Raw genomic sequence first — 20,204 nt, 5'->3', positions numbered from 1 at the left:
GAGTAATAGCTTTGCAGCCGGAGTGGAGTCAGAAAGGCTTCGAGCCAGGTGCTGAAGTTCCGCCAAATGAATCGAAGGCAAAATTCCTGTGGAATTGGCAAGGGGCAGTGGGAGCCCTGGGTGCCCCTCACAGAGGAGAAAATAGGCTTCTCGGCTTCACGCCCCGAACGTCGTTTGATGTTGGGATTCTCCGATTCTAGACACCAAGCCAAAGGGAATGACTGGGGCTGAGAGTGGAGTAGTCCGCAGGGCCCTGATGAAGGTCACCGCTCTAAAGCCCACACTCTCCTTTTCAGTGGCTCGATAATGAACTGTTTTTGGTTTGGGTTTCAGTGCATACTTTGTGCCAAGAACTGTATTGAGTGGTGGGGTGGATTCAGGGTATTCAGGTTGCTTAGAGTCTGTGGCCTACTTGGGGCTCATGGTCTAAGTGGGAGAGAGAATGGATTGAATCCCCATTTTACAGATGAGGGAATTGAGGCTCAGAGAAGTTAAGTGACTTGCATAAGGTCGCACAGCAGGTAAAGTGGCAGAGCCATGATTAGGACCCAGTCTTACTGAAGACACCTCTCCTCCAAGAGGCCTTCCCTGACTAAGCCCTCCTTTCCTCTATTCCCCCTCCCTTCTGCGTCACCCGGACTTGCTCCTTTTATTTATCTCCCTCCCAGCCCGACAGCACTTATGCACGTATCTGTCATTTATTTATATTAATGTCTGCCTCCCCCTCTAGACTGTAAGCTTGTTGTGGGCAGAGCCTGTGTCTGTTTATTATTACGCTGTGCTCTCTCAAGCACTTAGTATAGTGCTCTGCACACAGTAAGCACTCAAATATGATTGAAAGAATGAAAGGTTCCCTGATTTCTTGGGCCACACTCTTTTCATTACTATTTAATGAGTGCGGTAGATTGGAAGTTCCTTGGGGGCAGGGATGGAATCCACCAACCCTCTTCTATCCTCCCATGTGCTTAGTATAATGCTCTTATCCAGTAAGTGCTCAATAAATAACTTGAGTATGCAGAGCACTTGGGAGACAGAACTGGAGCAAATACGCACAATCCCTGCCCTCGTGAAGTTTATGATCTGACAAGACAGGAATTAAAATGAATTACAGGTAGGGCAGGTAACCGAGTGTAAGGACGTCTATGCAAGTGCTGTGTGCGTTTAGGCGGGGAGGTGTGAATATGTAAGTTATTAGGGGAAATGGAGTCAAGTGCCTCTGTGACATAGGAGGGAGACAAAATAGGGTGGGAAGATGTGAGATTAGTCAGAGAAGACTTCCTGGAGGAGATGTGATTTTAGTAAGCCAACTGGTACCAGTCAATCATATTTATTGAGTGCTTACTGAGGGCAGAGCACTGTACTAAGTGCTTGGGAGAGTTCAATATCGCAGACACATTCCCAACCTACGACCACCGAAGGTGGGGGACTGGAAAGAGAGTGGTCCCAACGGGGATGCGGAGCAAGGCTTTGATTCCTGATTTCCGGGCCCTGGGAAATCGGAACCCGTGAATGGAGCAAAGGCAAACCAGCCCATTTTAGGACACACTCACCCCCTGAGAGGTGCAGCAGGCCATCAGGGACCCCGATGCACTGGCCTCTTGCACCCTTCTCACCAGGTCCTGAGGGGTTTCCTGCACGTTGAACCACATCGCCACACCCCCCGTGAAGTCCACCAGGGCCTCTGAGAGGTGGCCGCTATGCAAGCTGAAGTAGGAGCCATGCAACCTGTGGGCAGGGAACCGCGTTAGTCCTGCAGCTGCTCTCTGCTGCAGCAGTTCTGTTACCGATTTGCACATTCCAAGCGCTCAGTACAGTGCCCTGCACGTAGTGAGCGCTCAGTAATTACTATTGAATGAACGAATGAACCTAGAACACACTTTCAATCAACCCAGATTAATTACAACCTTCCCCCAACCCGGCACACAAAGAGAGTCGTAAGTCCCCTAAGAAGGCTTCATCGAGAGGTTGGAAAGATTGTCACCCTTCACCGATAGGGTATTGGCTCCTCTACATTCAGTGATGCTCCGTGGTTCCCTCCTCTTCACTCCTCCCTCTCTTTATTCATCCAGTCGTATTTCTTGAGCGCTTACTGTGTGAAGAACACTGTACTAACCACCTGGGAGAATGCACTGCAACAATGAACGGACACATTCCCTGCCTACAACGAGCTTTAGGGTAGAGAGGAGCTTAGGGTCTAGAGGAGGTTACATTAATCAAGATGACCCAAGCAGAGAAGTACAGCACCCCCTGATCCCTTCACCCATTTCCGTGGAAACCTAAAAAAAAAAAGAGGATATAACTTCAAAGTTCTCGGAACTGGGGGACTGGAAAGGTCACCAAGAGGTCACGGAACCCATTCCTCTGCTTTCGGTAACACAGCAGATGAATTGTCCGAGAAAGGGAAGGTGACAAGTGTAGATTTCCTTAGGACCCAGCCGTGGACATGCTTGATTTTGGTACTGCATTCAGCACCCATCAAAGACAAATCTCAACAAACCGTAGCAACCAGATTAGAGGAAGCTCTACCCTGTATTTTGCATGCATTCTTCTTTATCAAAGCATTTCTATAAAGGTTGTCACCACAGCATCCCACTGTTTCGACAGGAGGACTGGAACTGCTTTGAAAACACTACCTCAGGAATCCCACCCTTGTCCCTGACACAGAACTGCTAATAAGAAGTCCTTCCGGAGAGGCGGAGGAGTGGAAAAGCCAGGGAAAAGTCACTGCGTACCAGCATCTGGTCGGTCTAGTCTAGACTAAACACCAGGATGCAGGTATCCTAGATGTCACCAGATTTCACACTTCCTCCAAGAAGCCTTCCATGTTTAAGCCCTCTTTTCCCCGGCTCACTCTCCCTGCTGTATCTCCTATGCACCTGGATCAGTGATCTTTAAACATTTGACATTCACCCCACCCCGAACCCCACAGCACTTACGTAAATATCTTTAATTATACACTATAAATGACTTATTTATCCATGTTAATTTTTGTCTCCCCCTCTAGACTGTAAGCTCGTTATGAGCAGGGAACATGTCTGCTAATTCTGCTGCGTCGTACTCTCCCAAGAGCTTAGTACAGCGCTCTGCACGTAGTAAGTGCTCAATAAATACCAGAGATTACTAGATTGGTGGAGTCCCCCTTTGCCAGAGTCTAGTAACCGGGGTTCTGCCCCTTCCTCTGACACTCAGTGAGGAATGATCAAGGGTGAGATATGTGCCGATCCCTCTTCCAAATGGGACTATCCATCTCTGAAAAATCTCCCATCCGCAGAGAGAGGGGCTATGGAAGTGGAAATTTGCTACTACTTAATAAGGGGCCTGCAGAATCCAAAAAGCAGATTTCTGGGGCTTAATATCCTGCCTCTATGTTGATGAAAGGAAGTTTGCAGATGGCACCAAATGAAACCCTCCCTCTCTAATGGCGCCTCATAGCCCCACGACATCTCTCGCAATCAACGGATTTGCCTAAGGGCCCGAGGGGCCGGGAGGGGAGCAGGCAGGCAGCTGGTGGAGAACATCTGTCGCAACAAAGCGGCAGGCAAGCGCAGAGCCGGAGAACTCTGGCCACCGTGAGGAAGGGGCAGCGAGGGCCACGGCGGTTACTTGGCGTAGGCTTTCTCCAGCAGGCAGGGCCAGAACTCATTGCTGTGTTGGCGAGGACGGACGAACAGGTAATCCTGACCTTGGACGGGCAGACGGTCATCAACCACCACATCCACCCACTGTCCGCATTGCCAGAACTGAAAGAGAGAAAAGGGATCACCTTTGTCAGGTGGTGGGTCAAAAAAGAGACCGACTGACACTGACACCCCCCCCCCTTAGAGAAGCAGCGTGGCTTACTAGATAGAGCACAGGCCTGGCAGGCGGAAGGACCTGGGTTCTAATCCCCGCTCCGCCACTTGTCTGCCGGGCGATCGTGGGAAAGTCACTTCATTTCTCTGTGCCTCAGTTCCCATATCTGTAAAATGGGAATTAAGAATGAGAACCTTATGTGGGATGTGGTCTGTGTCTAACTTGATTATCTTGTATTTAACAAACACCACAGTTACTATTATTGTTATGGTTAATAAAGCCAAATAACCAAATCCCTCAGAAGGTCTTATTGTTCATTCATTCATTCATTCAATGGTATTTATTGGGTGATTACTATGTGCAAAGCACTGTACTCAGCGCTTGGGAAAGTACAATATAACAACAAACAGATACATTCCCTGCCCACAACAAGCTCCCTGGAGTGTCCCTCTAGGAAGTATGAGCCTTTACACGCATGATCTCCCCATGTCCCAGTGAGGGCAGGGGAAGTCCTCCATTGACACAGACCGGGAAACTGAGTCACAGAGAGGGGAAAGTACTTTTCTAAAGCCATGGTAAAAGGCAGGTGCAGAGCCTGAATCAGAACGGTCTTTCTTTTTGATCCCCATCACGTTTCACCTTTAAAGAACAGGAGCGGACTAGTTTCTGCCTCACATTTGAGGGCACCTGGTGCTGGGGAAGGTGTTTACACCTCAGTTTCTGGTCCAAACTCCAATCTGGATTTTGGCATTTAATCTCCCCCTGAACTTTGAGATGGATTTGGCATTTCGCCCCCCTTCCTCTCCGAAAGTGCCACCTACAACTGTCGTTAGGGGGGTAGGAGTGAAAACCGGGTGACGTTACTGCTGCTCGGAGCTCAAATTTAGCAGATGCCACTTCCCAGGCTGACTGGCGAAATCTCCAGGCTCTTACTGTAATGGAATCGCTTGGGGCTGTGGCAATATTGGGAGAATACATCAAAACCAACCCTTGGAATTGGCTTCTCGGAGCCTCCAAATCAGAAGGCTGTGTGGCTTCTGGAACTGTTTTGGTTTGGTTGTTTTTTTTGATGGCTTTTGTTAAGCACTTACTATGTGCCAGGAACTCTACTAAGCGCTGGGGCAGTTACAGTCCAGGTCCCACATGGGGCTCATGGTCTTCATCCCCATTTTACAGATGAAGATACTGAGGCAGAGAGAAGTGAAGTGATTCACCCAAGGTCACAAGGCAGACAGTGGAGGAACGGGTAGTAGAAACCGGGTCTTTCTGACTCCCAGGCTCAGGCTCTATCCGTTAAGCCAGGCTGCTTCACTCCGTTTCAATTGTGTACAGGACCACATCTGTGATAGGTGAGGCCCAGCAAAAGAAGGAAGGGATGGCTCGATCTCTCTTCTGCTCAGAAATGCCATGAACGCACTCGAATGGCTGTTCAAACAGCTGGATTGCCCAGATGTTCTGCCAAATTCGGATGAAGAAGCACTTTGAGAATGAAGAGAGAGAGAGAGGAGAGAGATATCAGTGGAGACAATGGAAAGAAGATGTTTTCACGGTCATTAACAAATCAATGTAGTGAAGCCTGGTCTTGGCAAGATAATGCATCTGTGATTTTGCTATGGGTAGTGAGAAATGCAGAGAAGAAACTGTGAAGTTAGAATAGCACTGTTATAAGGAGCTCCTACAAGTTCTGAATCCACATCCAGCTTTATCCTTGGCCCTTGGAGCGTTGACATGCCATGCTCTTGAGTTTCTCGTGATTTCACTTTGGCTACCGATCAACGAGCTGGATCACTGAGTTGCCCTTTCATTTTTAAAAGCCTCAGTTTTCCAAATCCACTAGGGACTTCCTTCTAGACTTTGGGAGAAGACCTTCTACATTCCCACTGAATGTTGCTCCTGGGAACTGCAGGTTGGTGTATCTTCCTCTAGACTTTAAGCTCCTTGTGGGCAGGGAATGTGCCTCATATTCATAACAAACACTGGGGTAGATACAAGGTGATTGGGTCAGATACAGTCTCTGTCCCACATGGAGCGCACTGTCTCTATTCCCATTTTACAGATGAGGTAATTGAGGCACAGAAAAGTTAGATGACTTCTCCAAGGTCACACAGTAGACATGTGGCAGAGCTGGGATTAGAATTTAAGTCCTCTGACTCCCAGGCCCATGTTCTTTCCAACAGGGCAGGATGCTTCCTAAGTCTACCAAGAAGTCTACCAACCATGTGGCATTAAATTGTGGCAGGAACTTAGTACAGTGCTCTGCACACAGCAAGCACTCAGTAAACACCGCTGATTGATTAATTCCATGAAAAACAATTCAAGGCATCTTAGGGCTCACTAGGTCTATCATTCACTCCTGAGCTACCGAAGGTACTTGTTTGGCTCAGCTGTTTAAACGGGTTATTTGTCAGCAAGTTAAAACAAATCTCAAATGAACATCCAAAAGGATCTGTGTGTCCATACTATCAAAGAATTATTCAGCCGTATTTGCAAAAAATACCAAAAACCCCATCACAAGTTGTCAAAAAGAGAAGCAGCGTGGCCTAATAGAGCACGGGCCTGGGAGTCAGAGGACATGGGTTCTAATCCTGGCTCTGCCACATGTCTGCTGGGTGACCTTAGGCAAGTCACTTCACTTCTCTGCGCCTCAGTTACCTCAACTCTAAAATGGGGATTAAGACTGTGAGCCCCACGAGGGGCAGAAACTGTGTCTAACCTGATGATTTTGTATCTACCCCAGTAATTAGAAGAGTGCCTGGCACATAGTAAATGCTTAACAAATACCATAAAAAATTTAATCTGGGTGATTGGAAGAAGTAAAATGTGAAAAGAGATTGAAGGAAAGTTTATTTAGCATCTAGTGACTTGGACTAACGCTATAATTACGTACTTAATCTAAAACTGGCCCAGGATTACTGTAGATTTCAGGGAGCATATGTCCTACCCAGCAACGGCAAATATATACAGACATTATGATAACCTTCAGCCACGTCAACATATAATAGAAATAGACAGCTGTATTCTGGAGAGAAGGTTGAAGGGCAATAGAAATGCAATACTATGATTACCATTAAAGGCTTATTTATTAAATGTCAGCAGTTCCCAGGAGCAGATGGCCTTCACTTGTGCCTGCCTGCCAAGTCTTCTTTGCTCTAAGGTTTCAGAAACCTCACCTCTCCGTAGTTCTACAGCTAAAAGGGGTTCAGTCCACTGAAAGCAGAGCGAGTGTCTTATGGGCGCTCAGTAGAGCAAAATGAAGGGTTGCTTAGAATTCATGCGTCGTCTATAGCGTTGAACCCCTTCCTCATGCAAAATTCTCCCCTCTAGAGATCTGCAAATCACAAATCTTGTAAGTCCAAGGGAGAGCACTGTGGCAGTGCCGGGATCATCGCACCGCCTCTAGGTTAATTGTTCTCCCGTCCCCAGTCGCCCAAGCTGAACCGAGTCGAGACAGCTTCCTGCCTGAGCGAGGCGAGGATGTTCCCTGCGTGTCCAAGGTCAGGTTTGGGGGGAATCGGCTCTCCTTCCTATCAGACCGTGACCCCCAAGCTGGACAAGGGACCGTGTCCCACCCGATTAACTTGTTTCTACCCCAGTTCTTAGAACAGTGTTTGACACATAGTAAGCGCTCAACAAATGCCATTAAAAAAAAAGAATAAGGAGGATGTGGGCTTTGGATGGGGCCACAGTAGAATTCACTGAAGTAACTGATCGAAACGGTTTGCTGAAGTCAGTCCAAGTCTGTCGGAACCTCCAGAGTCTTGCTGGGGGAGGAACCGCTTCGACCCCCAGCCATTGAGTTTCCCTCCCATGCGTCTTTGAACAAAGGCCGCTCGCAACCCGCCGGACAGCACCGGGAGCCGAGGTTGAGGAAGCCTGGTTTTTAAGAAATAAAAATACCTGCCAAAAAGGCACCTGATCAAATATTTGAGCCAGGCAGGGGACAGACAAGCTGAAAATGGGGCTGTCCAGCCGAAAACCGGATTAATGGCCATCCGAATCCCGGCATTCTTCCGAAAGGGTCAAAGAGCAAATAGACCGGGGTTGGGGTGGGGTAAGTTGATAAGATCCCCTCAGGGTTTTCCAACTCTGTTGTTTGTACTCTCTCAAGCACTAAGTACCAGTGCTCTGCACATAGTTAGTGCTCAATAAATACAATTCAACCAATCATATTTACTGAGCATTTACTGTGTGCAGAGCACTCTACTAATTGCTTGGGACAGCACAATATAACAATAGAAGAGTTGGTAATAATGATAATAATGATAATTCTGGTATTTGTCAAGCGTTTACCGTGTGCCAGGTACTGTACTAAGCTCTGGGGTGGAAAAAGGCAAATAGGGTTGCACACGGTCCCAGTCCCACTGGGGGCCCGCAGTCTCAATCCCCATTTTACAGATGAAGAAACTGAGCTCCAGAGAAGTGAAACGACTTGCCCAAGGACACCCAGCTGACAAGTGGCAGAGCCGGGATTAGAACCCACAACCGTTAGACTCCCAGGCCCGTGCTTTATCTACCATACCAAGCTGCTTCCCTGCCCACGTTGCCTGCCCACAGTGTTGATGGATTGAGAGCACCCTCTCGGTGGAGACCCTTGCTGTGGGGAAGGCTTAAGGAAAGAACATCGCACAGGGGAAGATCCTTTATCAGAGGGACCTTCACTGCATTGTTTGTTTCCCCCCCCGCCTAGAGAAGTAACCCAAAATGTCCGTGGAGTTGTGACGTTGTGGCAGAGATGGATGTTTGGGTGGGGGGGGGGGACCATTGCAGCAGCAGCGTGGCTTAGTGGATAGGGCACGGACTTGGGAGTCAGAAGGACCCGGGTTCTAATTCCAGCTCTGCCATTTCTCTGCCCATGTGACCTTGGGCAAGTCACTTCACCTTTCTGTGCCTCAGTTTACCTCATTTGAAATATAAGGATTCAGAATGGGAGCTCCATGTGGGACCTGTATTGTGTCCAACCTGATTAGCTCATATCTACCTCAGTTCTTAGTACAGTGCCTGGCATCTAATAAGCACTTAACAAATACCCCGAGGGAAAAAAGTGACTTCCCGGGCCATTTCCATCTCAGATCGCTGTGCACGTCATGAAACGGGTTGCCCACCCCTCATCCAAACATCTTCAAAGTGACAGCCCCGCAGCTTTCTTACCCGGAAATGAAATATTCCTGCATACTGTTGTGTGAAGCTTTGGTCTACAGGGATGATGTCTTTCAGAAACTTCGGATTCTGGGTCAAGGAACCTAGCGCCGCTAGGACCCAACAGTCACCTGCAGGAGAGATGAGAAACACAGGAGAAACAGGCTCAGCATGGCAGCATTAAGAGGGGGCTTCATCTTGCAAATGAAAGCAATTGTTCTTCTTTTGAAAATTCTTTCCTCCATCCGGATGGCCCTGGGGTTCAACTGCATGCAGGACATGGGGACGTGGGCTGGCGGGAGCCCAGAAGGAAAGGAATCCCAGTTCCGCCACTGTCCTACTAAGTGACCTTGGGCAAATCACTTCGCTTCTCAGTGCCTCCATTTCCTCATCTGTAAAATGGGGATTTAATACCCGGTCTCCTTTCTTGTTAGACTGTGAACTCCATGTGGGACAGGGACTTTGTCTGACCTGACTATTTTGTATCTACCCTGATGCTTATCACGGTGCTTGAGACCCAGTAAGCGCTTAACCAATACCACCATTATTCAGGAAACCAGGAGTCACAGGATAGAACACCAGGCACTGATGGCAAGGATCCAGTTATTCTCAATGGAGGGAACGCAGCTGCTTTCCACCCATCAGGTTCATAATCTGGAGGACATAGCTAGATCAACAGCTGCTCCAGAGGACTGTACACTTCAAAGGCTTCAAAACCCATCCAATCCATCCCCCCCATGAGAACAACCAACACCCCCTTTCCATTCTTTGGTTCATCTCTATAAGGCAAGGACATTTGAGCCCCATCATCATCATCATCATCATCATCAGTATTTATTGAACACTCACTGGGTGCAGAGCATCGTAAGCGCTTGGGAGGGTAAAATACAACAGTTCCCAAGCCTTCTGTCTCTCCAATCCAGACCTTTTAGAAGACAGTCCTCTCTTACCTAAAATTCCTTGTTGGACGTCAAACCTGCTGGTTCCGTCCAGAATAAAGTGAGCAGGACTCCTTGAGAGCTCCTTGGAGACGGGAAAAGAGAAAGAGCTTGTGAGTGCTTCTCCTGATCAAAGGAACTGGTCCACAGAGTCCTCAGCGGGAACAGTTATGACCATTTTAATTTTCGGGTTCCACTGTATCAAAACTGCGGTGGGGCTATCAGCACCGTAGCTGCCCCGAGCCCCATCTGGGCTAAGACCCTCCTCCCCCAAGAAGCAGTGTGGCCTAGTGGAAAGATTCCCACTTAGAACATTGCTTGGCACATAGTAAGCACTTAACAAATACCATAATAATAATCATTATTATTAACCCAGGCCTGGGAGTCATAGGACCCAGGTTCTAGTCCCAGCTTCACCACTTGCCTACCCTGTGACCTTGGACAATTCATTTAACTTGCCTTTGCCTCAGTTTCTTCATCTTTAAAATGAGGATTCACCACCTGTTCTTTCCTCAGGGAACCCCGGGGCTATGATAGGATCTCTGGTCCCTCGTGTCAGGAATTGTCTGGTGAGAAATTGTCCGGTTTCCCGTCACTGCTGCCTTCCTCGCTAAAGCAACATCGTCACGTTATTCTGTGGTCGAGAAGCAATGTGGGCTGGTGGAGAAAGCCCCGGTCTGGGAGCCCTAAGAGCTGGGTTCCAGTCCCAGCTCTGCCACGTGTCTGCCGTATGACCTTGGGCAAGCCACTTCACTTCTCTGTGCCTCAGTTACCTCATTTGTAAAATGAGGATTGAGACTGAGAGCCCCACGTGGGACAGGGACTGTGTCCAACCCTATTTGCTTATATCCATTCCAGTACAGTGCCTGTCACATAGTAAGCACTTAATTAATACCATTGAAAAATAACAACAAAAAAACCCAACCCAACAACATGGTGGTTATCTCTCTAGACTGTAAGCTCATTACGAGAAGGGACCGTGTCCGCTAATTTTGTGCTGTACTCTCCCAAGAGCTTAGTACAGTGCTCTGCACACAGTAAGCGCTCTATAAATACCATTGATTGATTGTTGCTTTCAAATTTCCTCTAACATTGATGGATAATTCCTCAGAGACCAGGGTGGCAAAATGGCTGGGGATTCATTGGCTGAAGCAACTCCAGTCCCGGAAAGTGCCCATCTCATAATATCTGCCAGCCCTTCCCAAGGAGCTATGTAATTTCCTGGGGCAGAAAACCGGGAAATGGGGAAACAGAGTCACACTCCCACCCAAACAGATTCCCCAGTCAGGTTGGGGGGGATGCGGGGGAGGGACAGTCAACTTCCTATTAGGACTGGCCCAAAAACCTTTCATAACTCAACTCTCTCCATAAATAAACACACCTGTACACACATGGTTTAAGTGGGAGTCTTCCCTTGGGGTGAATGAACGCTGCCAACTTCTGAAGCTTGCGGGTGAGAGACAGGTATGGAAGAACATTTCATCTAATTAATACACATCAAAGTCTCACGACTTACTAGGTGCTAAAACCGAACTGGCCTCCAGGCAGACAATCATAGAAAGTCTGGACGCGACCTTCAGAGATCATTTATTCCATTCCCCAGCCTCCAGGCAAGATGCACCTACCCTGCTGAAGACTAATGGGTAATTATCCTAGCAGGAGCATCTGTAGGCCTGCTTTTATTCATTCCTACAAAAAAGCTGTGGAGAAGGCGGAAGGGAAGAGATTAAATTCCTTATTGTACAGATGGGGACATGGAGGTTGAGTGTTTTTCTTTAATGAAACAAGTCCTAAGCTCCTTCTCCTAGGCTACAGTTGACAAGGGAGTGTGTGTTTATTAACTACGAAAGGTAGCATACACTGGGAAAGGGCTACAGCTCCCAAATGAACCTGGCCCCACAGTGGGCAAAACCGGAGGGAAGGGGGAACCATGAAGGAAAGCAAACTGGTTCTGGGAAGTTCTACCTCCTACCAAACCTATTTTTTTAACGGTATTTGTTAATCACTCACTAAATACCAGGCACTGAGTGCTGGGGTAGAGATGAAATCATCAGATTGGGCTCCGTCCAAACGGGCCAGGAGGGTCACCCTGGGGCAGAGGTGGTGAAATGGTTACCAGAAGCGCATGGCTCTGGCAGGGAGATGACCAATGTAATAGTAACCGGGACTCTTCGGTTCCTGGCATAGTGAGAGAGAGTGACCGGGCCGCTGTAGAAATGTCTCAGAGTCAAGAGGAGGAATGGCTAAAGTGAGCAATTGGAAGTCCAGGAGCTAAATAGAACCTGGTAACAGTGGTGTTACAGGGTGGAATTCCTTGCCGGCTTCCCCCATCTGGCCTGGAACTCCCTTCCTTTTCATACCTGAGAAACGACTGCTTTTCACACCTTGAAGCCCTTTAAAAATCACACCTCCGAGAGATTCGAGTGACGAGTAAGCCCTCATTTCCCCTCCCATCCTCCCCCCTGTGTCACCTATGCAGTCAGTGCAATACCTCTAAAACACTTGCTATTCACTCCACCCACAGCCCCACAGCACTTCTGTACGGAGAAGCAGCGTGGCTCAGTGGAAGGAGCACGGGCTTTGGAGTCAGAGGTCATGAGTTCGAATCCCAGCTCTGCCACTTGTCAGCTGTGTGACTGTGGGCAAGTCGCTTCACTTCTCTGGGCCTCGGTTACCTCATCTGTAAAATGGGGATTGAAACTGTGAGCCCCACATGGGACAACCTGATTCCCCTGTGTCTACCCCAGCGCTTAGAACAGTGCTCTGCACATAATAAGCGCTTAACAAATACCAACAAATACCAACATTATTATATCCTAGCACTCTGCCATTTTTCCTCCGTTTCTAGGCGGTAAGCTTGTTGTGGATAGAGACTGTATCAGACAACTCTGTGTTATACTTTCCCTAATGCTTAGTACAGTGTTGAGCACAGTGAGAAGCAGCGTGGCTCAGTGGAAAGAGCATGGGCTTTGGAGTCAGGGCTCATGAGTTCGAATCCCAGCTCTGCCACTTGTCGGCTGTGTGACTGTGGGCAAGTCACTTAACTTCTCTGTGCCTCAGTTCCCTCATCTGTAAAATGGGGATTAAGACTGTGAGCCCCACGTGGGACAACCTGATTCCCCTATGTCTACCCCAGCGCTTAGAACAGTGCTCGGCACATAGTAAGTGCTTAACAAATACCAACACAGTCAGAGGTCAATAAATATCACTGATTGACTGGGAAATGAATGCTCCTGCTGTAGGAAGGCACTGCTTCTTGCCTATTGTGCGAAGGGGACAAATTCAGTTCCATTTGCCTGCCAGAGAAGCTGCATTGCTCTCTTCTACCATCACTTAAAGAGACCTACGCCAGTGGTAGCCAATGGCAAGGCCACCAAGAAGGAATCAATCAGCACTACATATTTTCTGTTGCCTAGTCACACCTTCGCCCATCTCTTGGCAGGCTAATTGTGGACTTTGTTAAGCACCCACAGCGTACCAAATGTTGGAGGGGATGCAGGATAATCAGACTGGGCACAGTCCCTGTCCCATCTGAGACTCATATTCTAAGGTGGGGAGGGAGAACGGATCCCCATTTTACTGACGAGGAAGTGGAGGCACAGGGAAGTTTAGTGACTTGTCCAAAGTCACCTAGCGGGCAAGAGGCAGAGGCGGAATTAGAACTTGGCTCTCCTAACCTCCTACTCTTTCCACCAGGCCATGCTGCTTTTCCATTGCTTCTACATCCTTTAGGGGTAGCTGCTGAATGCCTCCAGCTATTGTTTTTCTGGATGGTTTTCGACTCGTGTGTGCCTGAGACTACTATTTTGTTCTGAATCAGTTGGGGAAACTGCCCCGTGGTGGGTACTTCTCATCTTTCTCACCATCAACCTCTGGCTCACGTCCTGCCTCTGACCTGGAACATCCTCCCTCTTCATTTTCAACGGACAGTTCCTCTACCCACCTTCAAAGCCTTATCGAAGGCACATCTCCTCCATAAGGTCTTCCCTGCCTAAGCCCTCCTTTCCCTTTCTCCCACTCCCTTGTGAGTCTTCTCGACTTGCTCCCTTTACTCATCCCATTCCCACCCCCTCCACAGCCGCACAGCATTTATGCAGATATCTGTACTTTTATTTATTTATATTAATGTCTGCCCCTCTAGAGCTGTAAGCTCGACGTGAGCGGGGAATATGTCTGTTACATTGCTATGTTGCACCCTCCCAAGTGCTTAGTACAGTGCTCTGCACAAAGTAAGCACTAAATGAATACATTTGACTGACTGACTGACTGTCAGTGTCCCCAGGAGCAGATGGTAGACTGCAGAGAAGACTGTCTACCTATGGCATCCCCAGGACCTGTGTGTGAGCCAATCTGGGTACTATCAGTGGTCTCCACGTCTCTGCCACTGGAAGCATCTCCAGTTTGGCTGGCATTCAGCCCCCTCTTGGCAGGGGATGGGGAGATTCAACAGAGGGCTTCAAGGCATGAAGTGTCACCTGTCCCCATGGCATTGGCAATTTGAAGGGGACAGGGATAGAAAGTGGAAGCCTCATCGGTTGCATTGGGTGGGTCTCCACATTGGCTTCTTCCAGTCATTGTTTCTGTAGGCAGCAGGAGGTAGGTGCCTCAAGAGGAACTGTTATCTTGATTCCACTAGGGTTACACAGTTCTGCCTTGAGCAAAAAATGTTTGAGATGCAGTAATGTTTATATCTACTTTGGATTTACAAAGGGCCATATAATCTCTTAACACCCACCTGCAGCCTGAAGTCAATATTATTAACTCCCTTTTATGAGGAGCCTGGAATCAAAGGAGAACAATTTGCAAAAAAATGACAACGTCCTGAAATGACTTCTGAACTCCTGGCCAACAAATGCTTCTTAAATTAATCCAAAAATCACTTTGATTGATCATTGTGCTAAGGGCTAACAGACACATTCCCTGCCCCCCAAAGAGCTTACAGTCTAGAAGAGAAGACGGACATCAATAGAAATAAATAAAAACGTTTTGAATACGTACTTAAGTGCAGTGGGGCTGAGGGAGGGGTGAATAAAGGAGGAAAGTCTGAGTGCAAAGGAGAGGAAGGAGTGGAGAAGAGGAAAGGAGGGCTTTGTGGGAGAAGGCCTTTAGGAGGAGAAGTGCTTTTATAAGGAGAAGTGTTTTTAATAAGGCTTTGAAGGTATGGAGAGTGATATCTGTAGGATACAAAGGGGAAGGGAGGAGGCAGGATATGGAAAAGGGGTCGACAGGGAGGTAGATGGGATCGAGGTACAGTGAGCAGATTGGTATTAGAGGAATGAAATGTGTGGGCTAGATGGTAGTAGGAAATCAGACGTAAGGTAGGAGAGGGCGAAGAGATTGAGTGTTCTTAATCCCCTGAAGGAGCTCTGTCACTTCCTCAATAAATATCACTGATTGAATGATTAATCCGAGATTTGGGGACCGTAACTCGCCCTGCTGTGGTTTCAGTAGCCAGAGCAAGTGTCTGGGAATTGGAAAATTGGGTTGTAGCCCCAGTCCTGCTGGCTAATACAGTGCCACCAAGAGTGAAGGCTTCTGACCTAGAAGCATTTCACAGGGTCAGATCAACTGGGAATTCTGAAAAACAGCCAGTTCACTTGGGTGGACCCCACCAAAGCGCTAACCCAGGCCGGGCTAAGGCTGTATGACCCAAATTCGGCACGCTGACCTTAAATGGGTCTTAGGTACATAAAGCCACCTCTGAGGGCATTTTGTATCAAGCTGCACTCCTGGCCTTTTCTTGGCTCACTGCACTTGTGCCCCAGTGAAAACAGGGCTGGCAGAGATGGCCCGAGGTGGAAGGGGCATCCAGTCGGGACACCAGAAGGAGGGGTTTGTTCCCTCTTTTGTCTGGGTCATTGGAGGATTCCTCTCCCCATCTGGAGCATCTCTGCAAATTGAGCCAGCAGGGACTGTCATGCATCTAGACTCTAAACTCGCTGTGGACAGGGAATGTGTCTTTTATATCGTTATACTGTACTCTCCCCAGCACTTAGTACAGTGGTCTGCACACAGGAAGCACTAATATATATGATTGATTGATGGATTGATTGATCCCAAACCACATATACCTCGTCCTTCCAGGGAAATTAGAGCCCAAGTCTGACTCAGCCTGGCAGACCTCTGGCAAAACACATCCTTTTTTCCTCATAATTAATAACAGCTCAGCTTTAAAGTGGTACCAGGTGATAGATGTGAGGTCCAGCAGAGGGCTTAGACTACATTATTGCACAAGCCTTATGAACTGATTTCCTGAATCCTCCTACATAGGAACCAGAGGTCAATCAATCAATCAATCAATCAATCAGTCAATATTTACCGAGGGCTTACTGTTTGCAGAGCACTGTACTAAGAACTTGGGAGAATACAACCGAGTTGGTAGACATGTTCCCTGCCCATGAGGAGCTTACAGTCTAGCGTGGGAGACAGACATTAAGATGAATTAAACAGTTATGGATATGTACACAAATGAAGAGGGACTGAGGGTGGGGTGAATATCAAATGTTTTATAGGATACAGATCCAGATGTCTAGGAGGTGCAGAATGGAGAGGGAGTTCGGGAAAAAGAGGGCTTAACTGGAGAAGGCCTCTTGTAGGAGACGTGATTTTAATAGTATCTTGAAAGAAGGGAGAGTGGTGGTTTGTCATACATGGAAAGGGAGGGAATTTCAGAAGGAGGATGAGGGCAAAGGTGAGCTAGGCAAGATGGAGGAACAGTGAGTAAGTTGGCATTAGAGGAATAAAATGTGCAGGTAAAGTAGGAGTGGGTCAGCTTGAGTCCCTTAAAGCTGATGGTAAGGAGTTTCTGTTTCAACAGCGGATAGGTGGGTAACCACTGGAGGTTCTTGAGTTTTCTTAGAAAAATGATCTGGTAAGGAGTTTCTGTTTCAACTAGGGATGGATGGTCACCCACTGGGGCTCCTTGAGGAGTGGGGAGACAGAGACTGAATAATGTTTTAGAAAAATGATCTGGTCAGCCAACCACATAAACCCATTAATGCGGGTCCTCAAGATGAGGCATCTGTGGCTATTACTCCAACCGCCTGGGATGCAGAATGGCCTAGTTGCTAAGGGAGAAAGAGAAAAAAGAGTAAAGGAGAATTCAATTTAATCCAGTCACATTTATCGAGCACTTACTGGGTGCAAAGCACAGTACTAAGCACTCAGGAGTGCACAATGTAAAAATAAGCAGACACACCCCCTGCCCTCAAAGAGTTTCCAGTCTAGAGGGAACTTACAGTCTAGAGGGCATTTCAAATCTGGGGAGAAGGGGGAGGAAGAGAAACAACATCTGGGTAACCATAATTTGCAAGAGGTGAAATCCTTGTGGGAAAAGTTCTCTATTCCCTTTTATGCTTGAGCAAACTTTTGCTGTTAAAGCATGCTCCATTCTAGACACATATTCCAATCAGAATTTCTATTTAAACAAACCAAGCATTCTCCCAAATCATGCTGCAAATTGGGTTTTCTTTATTTGCTTACTGCAAATAAGGCACATTCAGGAGGCTCTGGTTCAATCCAGGGTGGGGGTGGTCAGATTCAGTTTGGAGAATTGGGTGACCACCTCTGATCTCTTTAGGCCTCCTTGTGATCCTGAACACCTGGGAATTGGATTTCAGAAATGATGTGACTTTCTATTAATGTCTGTCTCCCCTTCTAGACTGTAAATTTTTTGTGGGCAGGGAATGTGTCTGTTTATTGTTATATTGCAATCTCGCAAGCGCTCAGCACACAGTAGGCACTCAAAAAATACGATTGACTGACTGAATGAATGCTAAAGTGTCTAATAAAACTGGAAGTACGGGTAAAAAGTAAACACAATACAGATGTCTCTCCATAATGCCATCAGAGGCATTCTTTCGAGAATTCGTTGGTTACATCAGCAATGGGAAATCAGAGGATGGATTCCAATCCCTTTCAAAGTTCTTAATTGTCCCCACACATACATCTATTTATGGAATGAATTTACACTTTCTGAATGCGATAATACTGCTTTTGGACTATTGCACACCCACCCTCTCCCCACCCCTCATCCCCCGCCACGCTTCCAGCCTCACACATTTATCCATGATCATTTTGCTCACGCCCATCACCTTATTGCCTTGGTAAAAACAGCATTTGAGGCCCACTACACTACTGGGTAGCTGAAGTACATGCTTGTGGCCACAATACCACAGTCCTTGGCCTTTTTCTTTTTACTCTTTTATTCCCGTTATTTGCAAAAGCTTTCATGTGATTTCTCATCGGCATTTGAGAACGTGAAGTGTCCCGAAATAACTTATTCAAGAGTACACTGACAATCTTGAGGCGGTTATTTGTGAGAGGCTGCTCTGTAGGAAACTCCTTCCAAGAACTACTGAGTTCTTCCTAGGACAATGAAATGTGCGAAAATCTCAACCCTAATCCAGGGAATGTTTTAGGCGAAAGATTCTGCTGGTGCAAAAAACACCCCGTCATGATTTTAATTGTCTTTCAAGAAGGATATGCCATAATCTCCCTTGCTAAGCCATTCCAACATCTAACAACTCTCATAGATATTCTACCTTTCATCTCACCAAACACACGGTGGCTCATCCTAAAAGGCATCTTCAATTTACAGAGGGCTCCTCACAATGAGTCCCCCCTGAGGGTAGCTTGCTGGGTATGAACAAATAAAGAGGCAGCTGTCGATCAACACAGATTAGGACAGCTTAGCCCCCCGCAACATCCAAGTGCTCTTTGTCGGTTTTTAGACACCGGTTTAGAGGTAGAAATCAACTGGAAATTCTGCCGCAAGGAGAAGCAGAAATTCTGCTGCAAGGAGAAATTCCGCCGCAAGGAGTTTACTGTGTGCTCTGCACATAGTAAGCACTCAATAAATATGATTGAATGAATGAAGGAAAAGGAGCACTGAGAAGCTTAGGAATAAGCTTCCTAGATGATTCTGATCCTGAACTGGGGACAGCCCTGGAGAATCCATGTTGTAGGTCAGTTAATCAATCAATCAATTGTATTTATTGAGCACTTACCATGTGCAGAGCACTGTACTAAGCACTTGGGAGAGTGTAATATAACAACATGCACTTAGTACCGTGCGCTGCACACAGTAAGTGCTCAATAAATACCACTGAATGAATAAAACAGACTCATTCCTTGCCCACAACAAGCTTAGAGTCCAGGCTATAAGCTCCTGGAAGGCAAGGAATGTGTCTACCGACTCTATCGTATCTACCCCCTTCTAGACTGTGAGCCTGTTTTTGGGTAGGGATTGTCTCTGTTGTCAGACTGTACTCTCCAAGCGCTTAGTACAGCGCTCTGCACATAGTAAGTGCTTAATAAATACAATTGAATGAATGAATATTGAACTGTACTCTACCAAGAACTTAGTCTAGGGCTCTGTACCCGGTAGACGTTCAATGAGTACCATAGATGGATTGATGGATCTTCACAAAAGCGCCAATCTCTGCTTAGCCAGCCATCAACACTGCCCATGCTCCACTCTGGAACTGGGGAATCTGGGTCCTCCCACCACACTCACCCATGGCCTCTTCCACTTGGGAACGATAATGTTGCTATCGCGGATCAACTGTTGCCCGACGGAGTGGACGCCGGCGGGGAAGACGTCATCTTCAAATAGCTTCCCGTGGCTCAGGCACCAATCCCGCAAGGTGTTGAAATCTTGCTGCTTGAACCTCTGGGGGTTTTCCCTGCTGCCGTAATTTCTTGGGGGCCACTGCCGGTGGGCCATGCTCCTCCACAGAGAGGGTGGATTCTGCCTCCTTTGTCCCCTGGGCAGAAAAAAATGAAATAGTTTTAGCCAGTCTTCCTCTGACTCCCAAGGTAATTGTGAGACAACAACTGGAGAAGGTGAGGGAGAGGTGGGGATGATGCCTGTTGGAAAGACCAGGTAGAGAAGTAATGGGGAAGGCCAGGATCATGTCTACTAGCTCCGCTGTATGTTTCCAAATACTTAGTACACACAGAGCTCTGCGATTATAATAATAATAGTGGTATTTGTTAAGCACCTGCTATGTGCCAGGCACTCTACTAAGTGCTGGGGTAGGTACTAGATAATCAGGTTGGACAAAGTCCTTGTCCCAGATAGGGCTCACAATCTTATTCCCCATTTTACAGATGAGGAAACTGGAGCATAGAGAAAGTAATGACTTGCCTAAGGTCGCATAGCAGGCAAAGGGTAGAGCCTGGATTAGAACCCACATCCTTTGACTCCAAGACCAGTGCTCCTTTCACTAGGCCACGTTATTTCTCATACAGTAAGTGCCCGGGAAATATCACTGATTAATTGAGGATGTTCCTAGTCTCTCGAGATGGACTAATTCAAGCCAAGACCGTAGTTTC

At 47.4% G+C, this 20,204-nt stretch overlaps 1 protein-coding gene across 1 annotated transcript in view; it reads right to left on the bottom strand.

Moving 5' to 3' along the window:
- Positions 1 to 19,627, bottom strand: part of CAPN13 (calpain 13) — a 60,520-nt gene extending 40,893 nt beyond the window's left edge. Inside the window, exons 1-5 of the mRNA XM_039913183.1 lie at positions 19,378 to 19,627; positions 9,879 to 9,951; positions 8,941 to 9,059; positions 3,604 to 3,740; positions 1,551 to 1,725 (exon numbers count right to left, since the gene is read on the bottom strand). Of these exons, the coding sequence (XP_039769117.1) occupies positions 1,551 to 1,725; positions 3,604 to 3,740; positions 8,941 to 9,059; positions 9,879 to 9,951; positions 19,378 to 19,593 (720 nt within the window). The 5' untranslated portion in view covers positions 19,594 to 19,627. The remainder of the gene's footprint in view (positions 1 to 1,550; positions 1,726 to 3,603; positions 3,741 to 8,940; positions 9,060 to 9,878; positions 9,952 to 19,377) is intronic.
- Positions 19,628 to 20,204: the final 577 nt, after the last annotated feature.

Source organism: Ornithorhynchus anatinus, chromosome 9 (genome assembly GCF_004115215.2).
Source record: "Ornithorhynchus anatinus isolate Pmale09 chromosome 9, mOrnAna1.pri.v4, whole genome shotgun sequence".
NCBI classification, from domain to species: Eukaryota; Metazoa; Chordata; class Mammalia; order Monotremata; family Ornithorhynchidae; genus Ornithorhynchus; species Ornithorhynchus anatinus.
The sequence above is the reverse complement of the archived record's forward strand: the minus strand, read 5'-3'. Positions and strand labels throughout refer to the sequence as shown.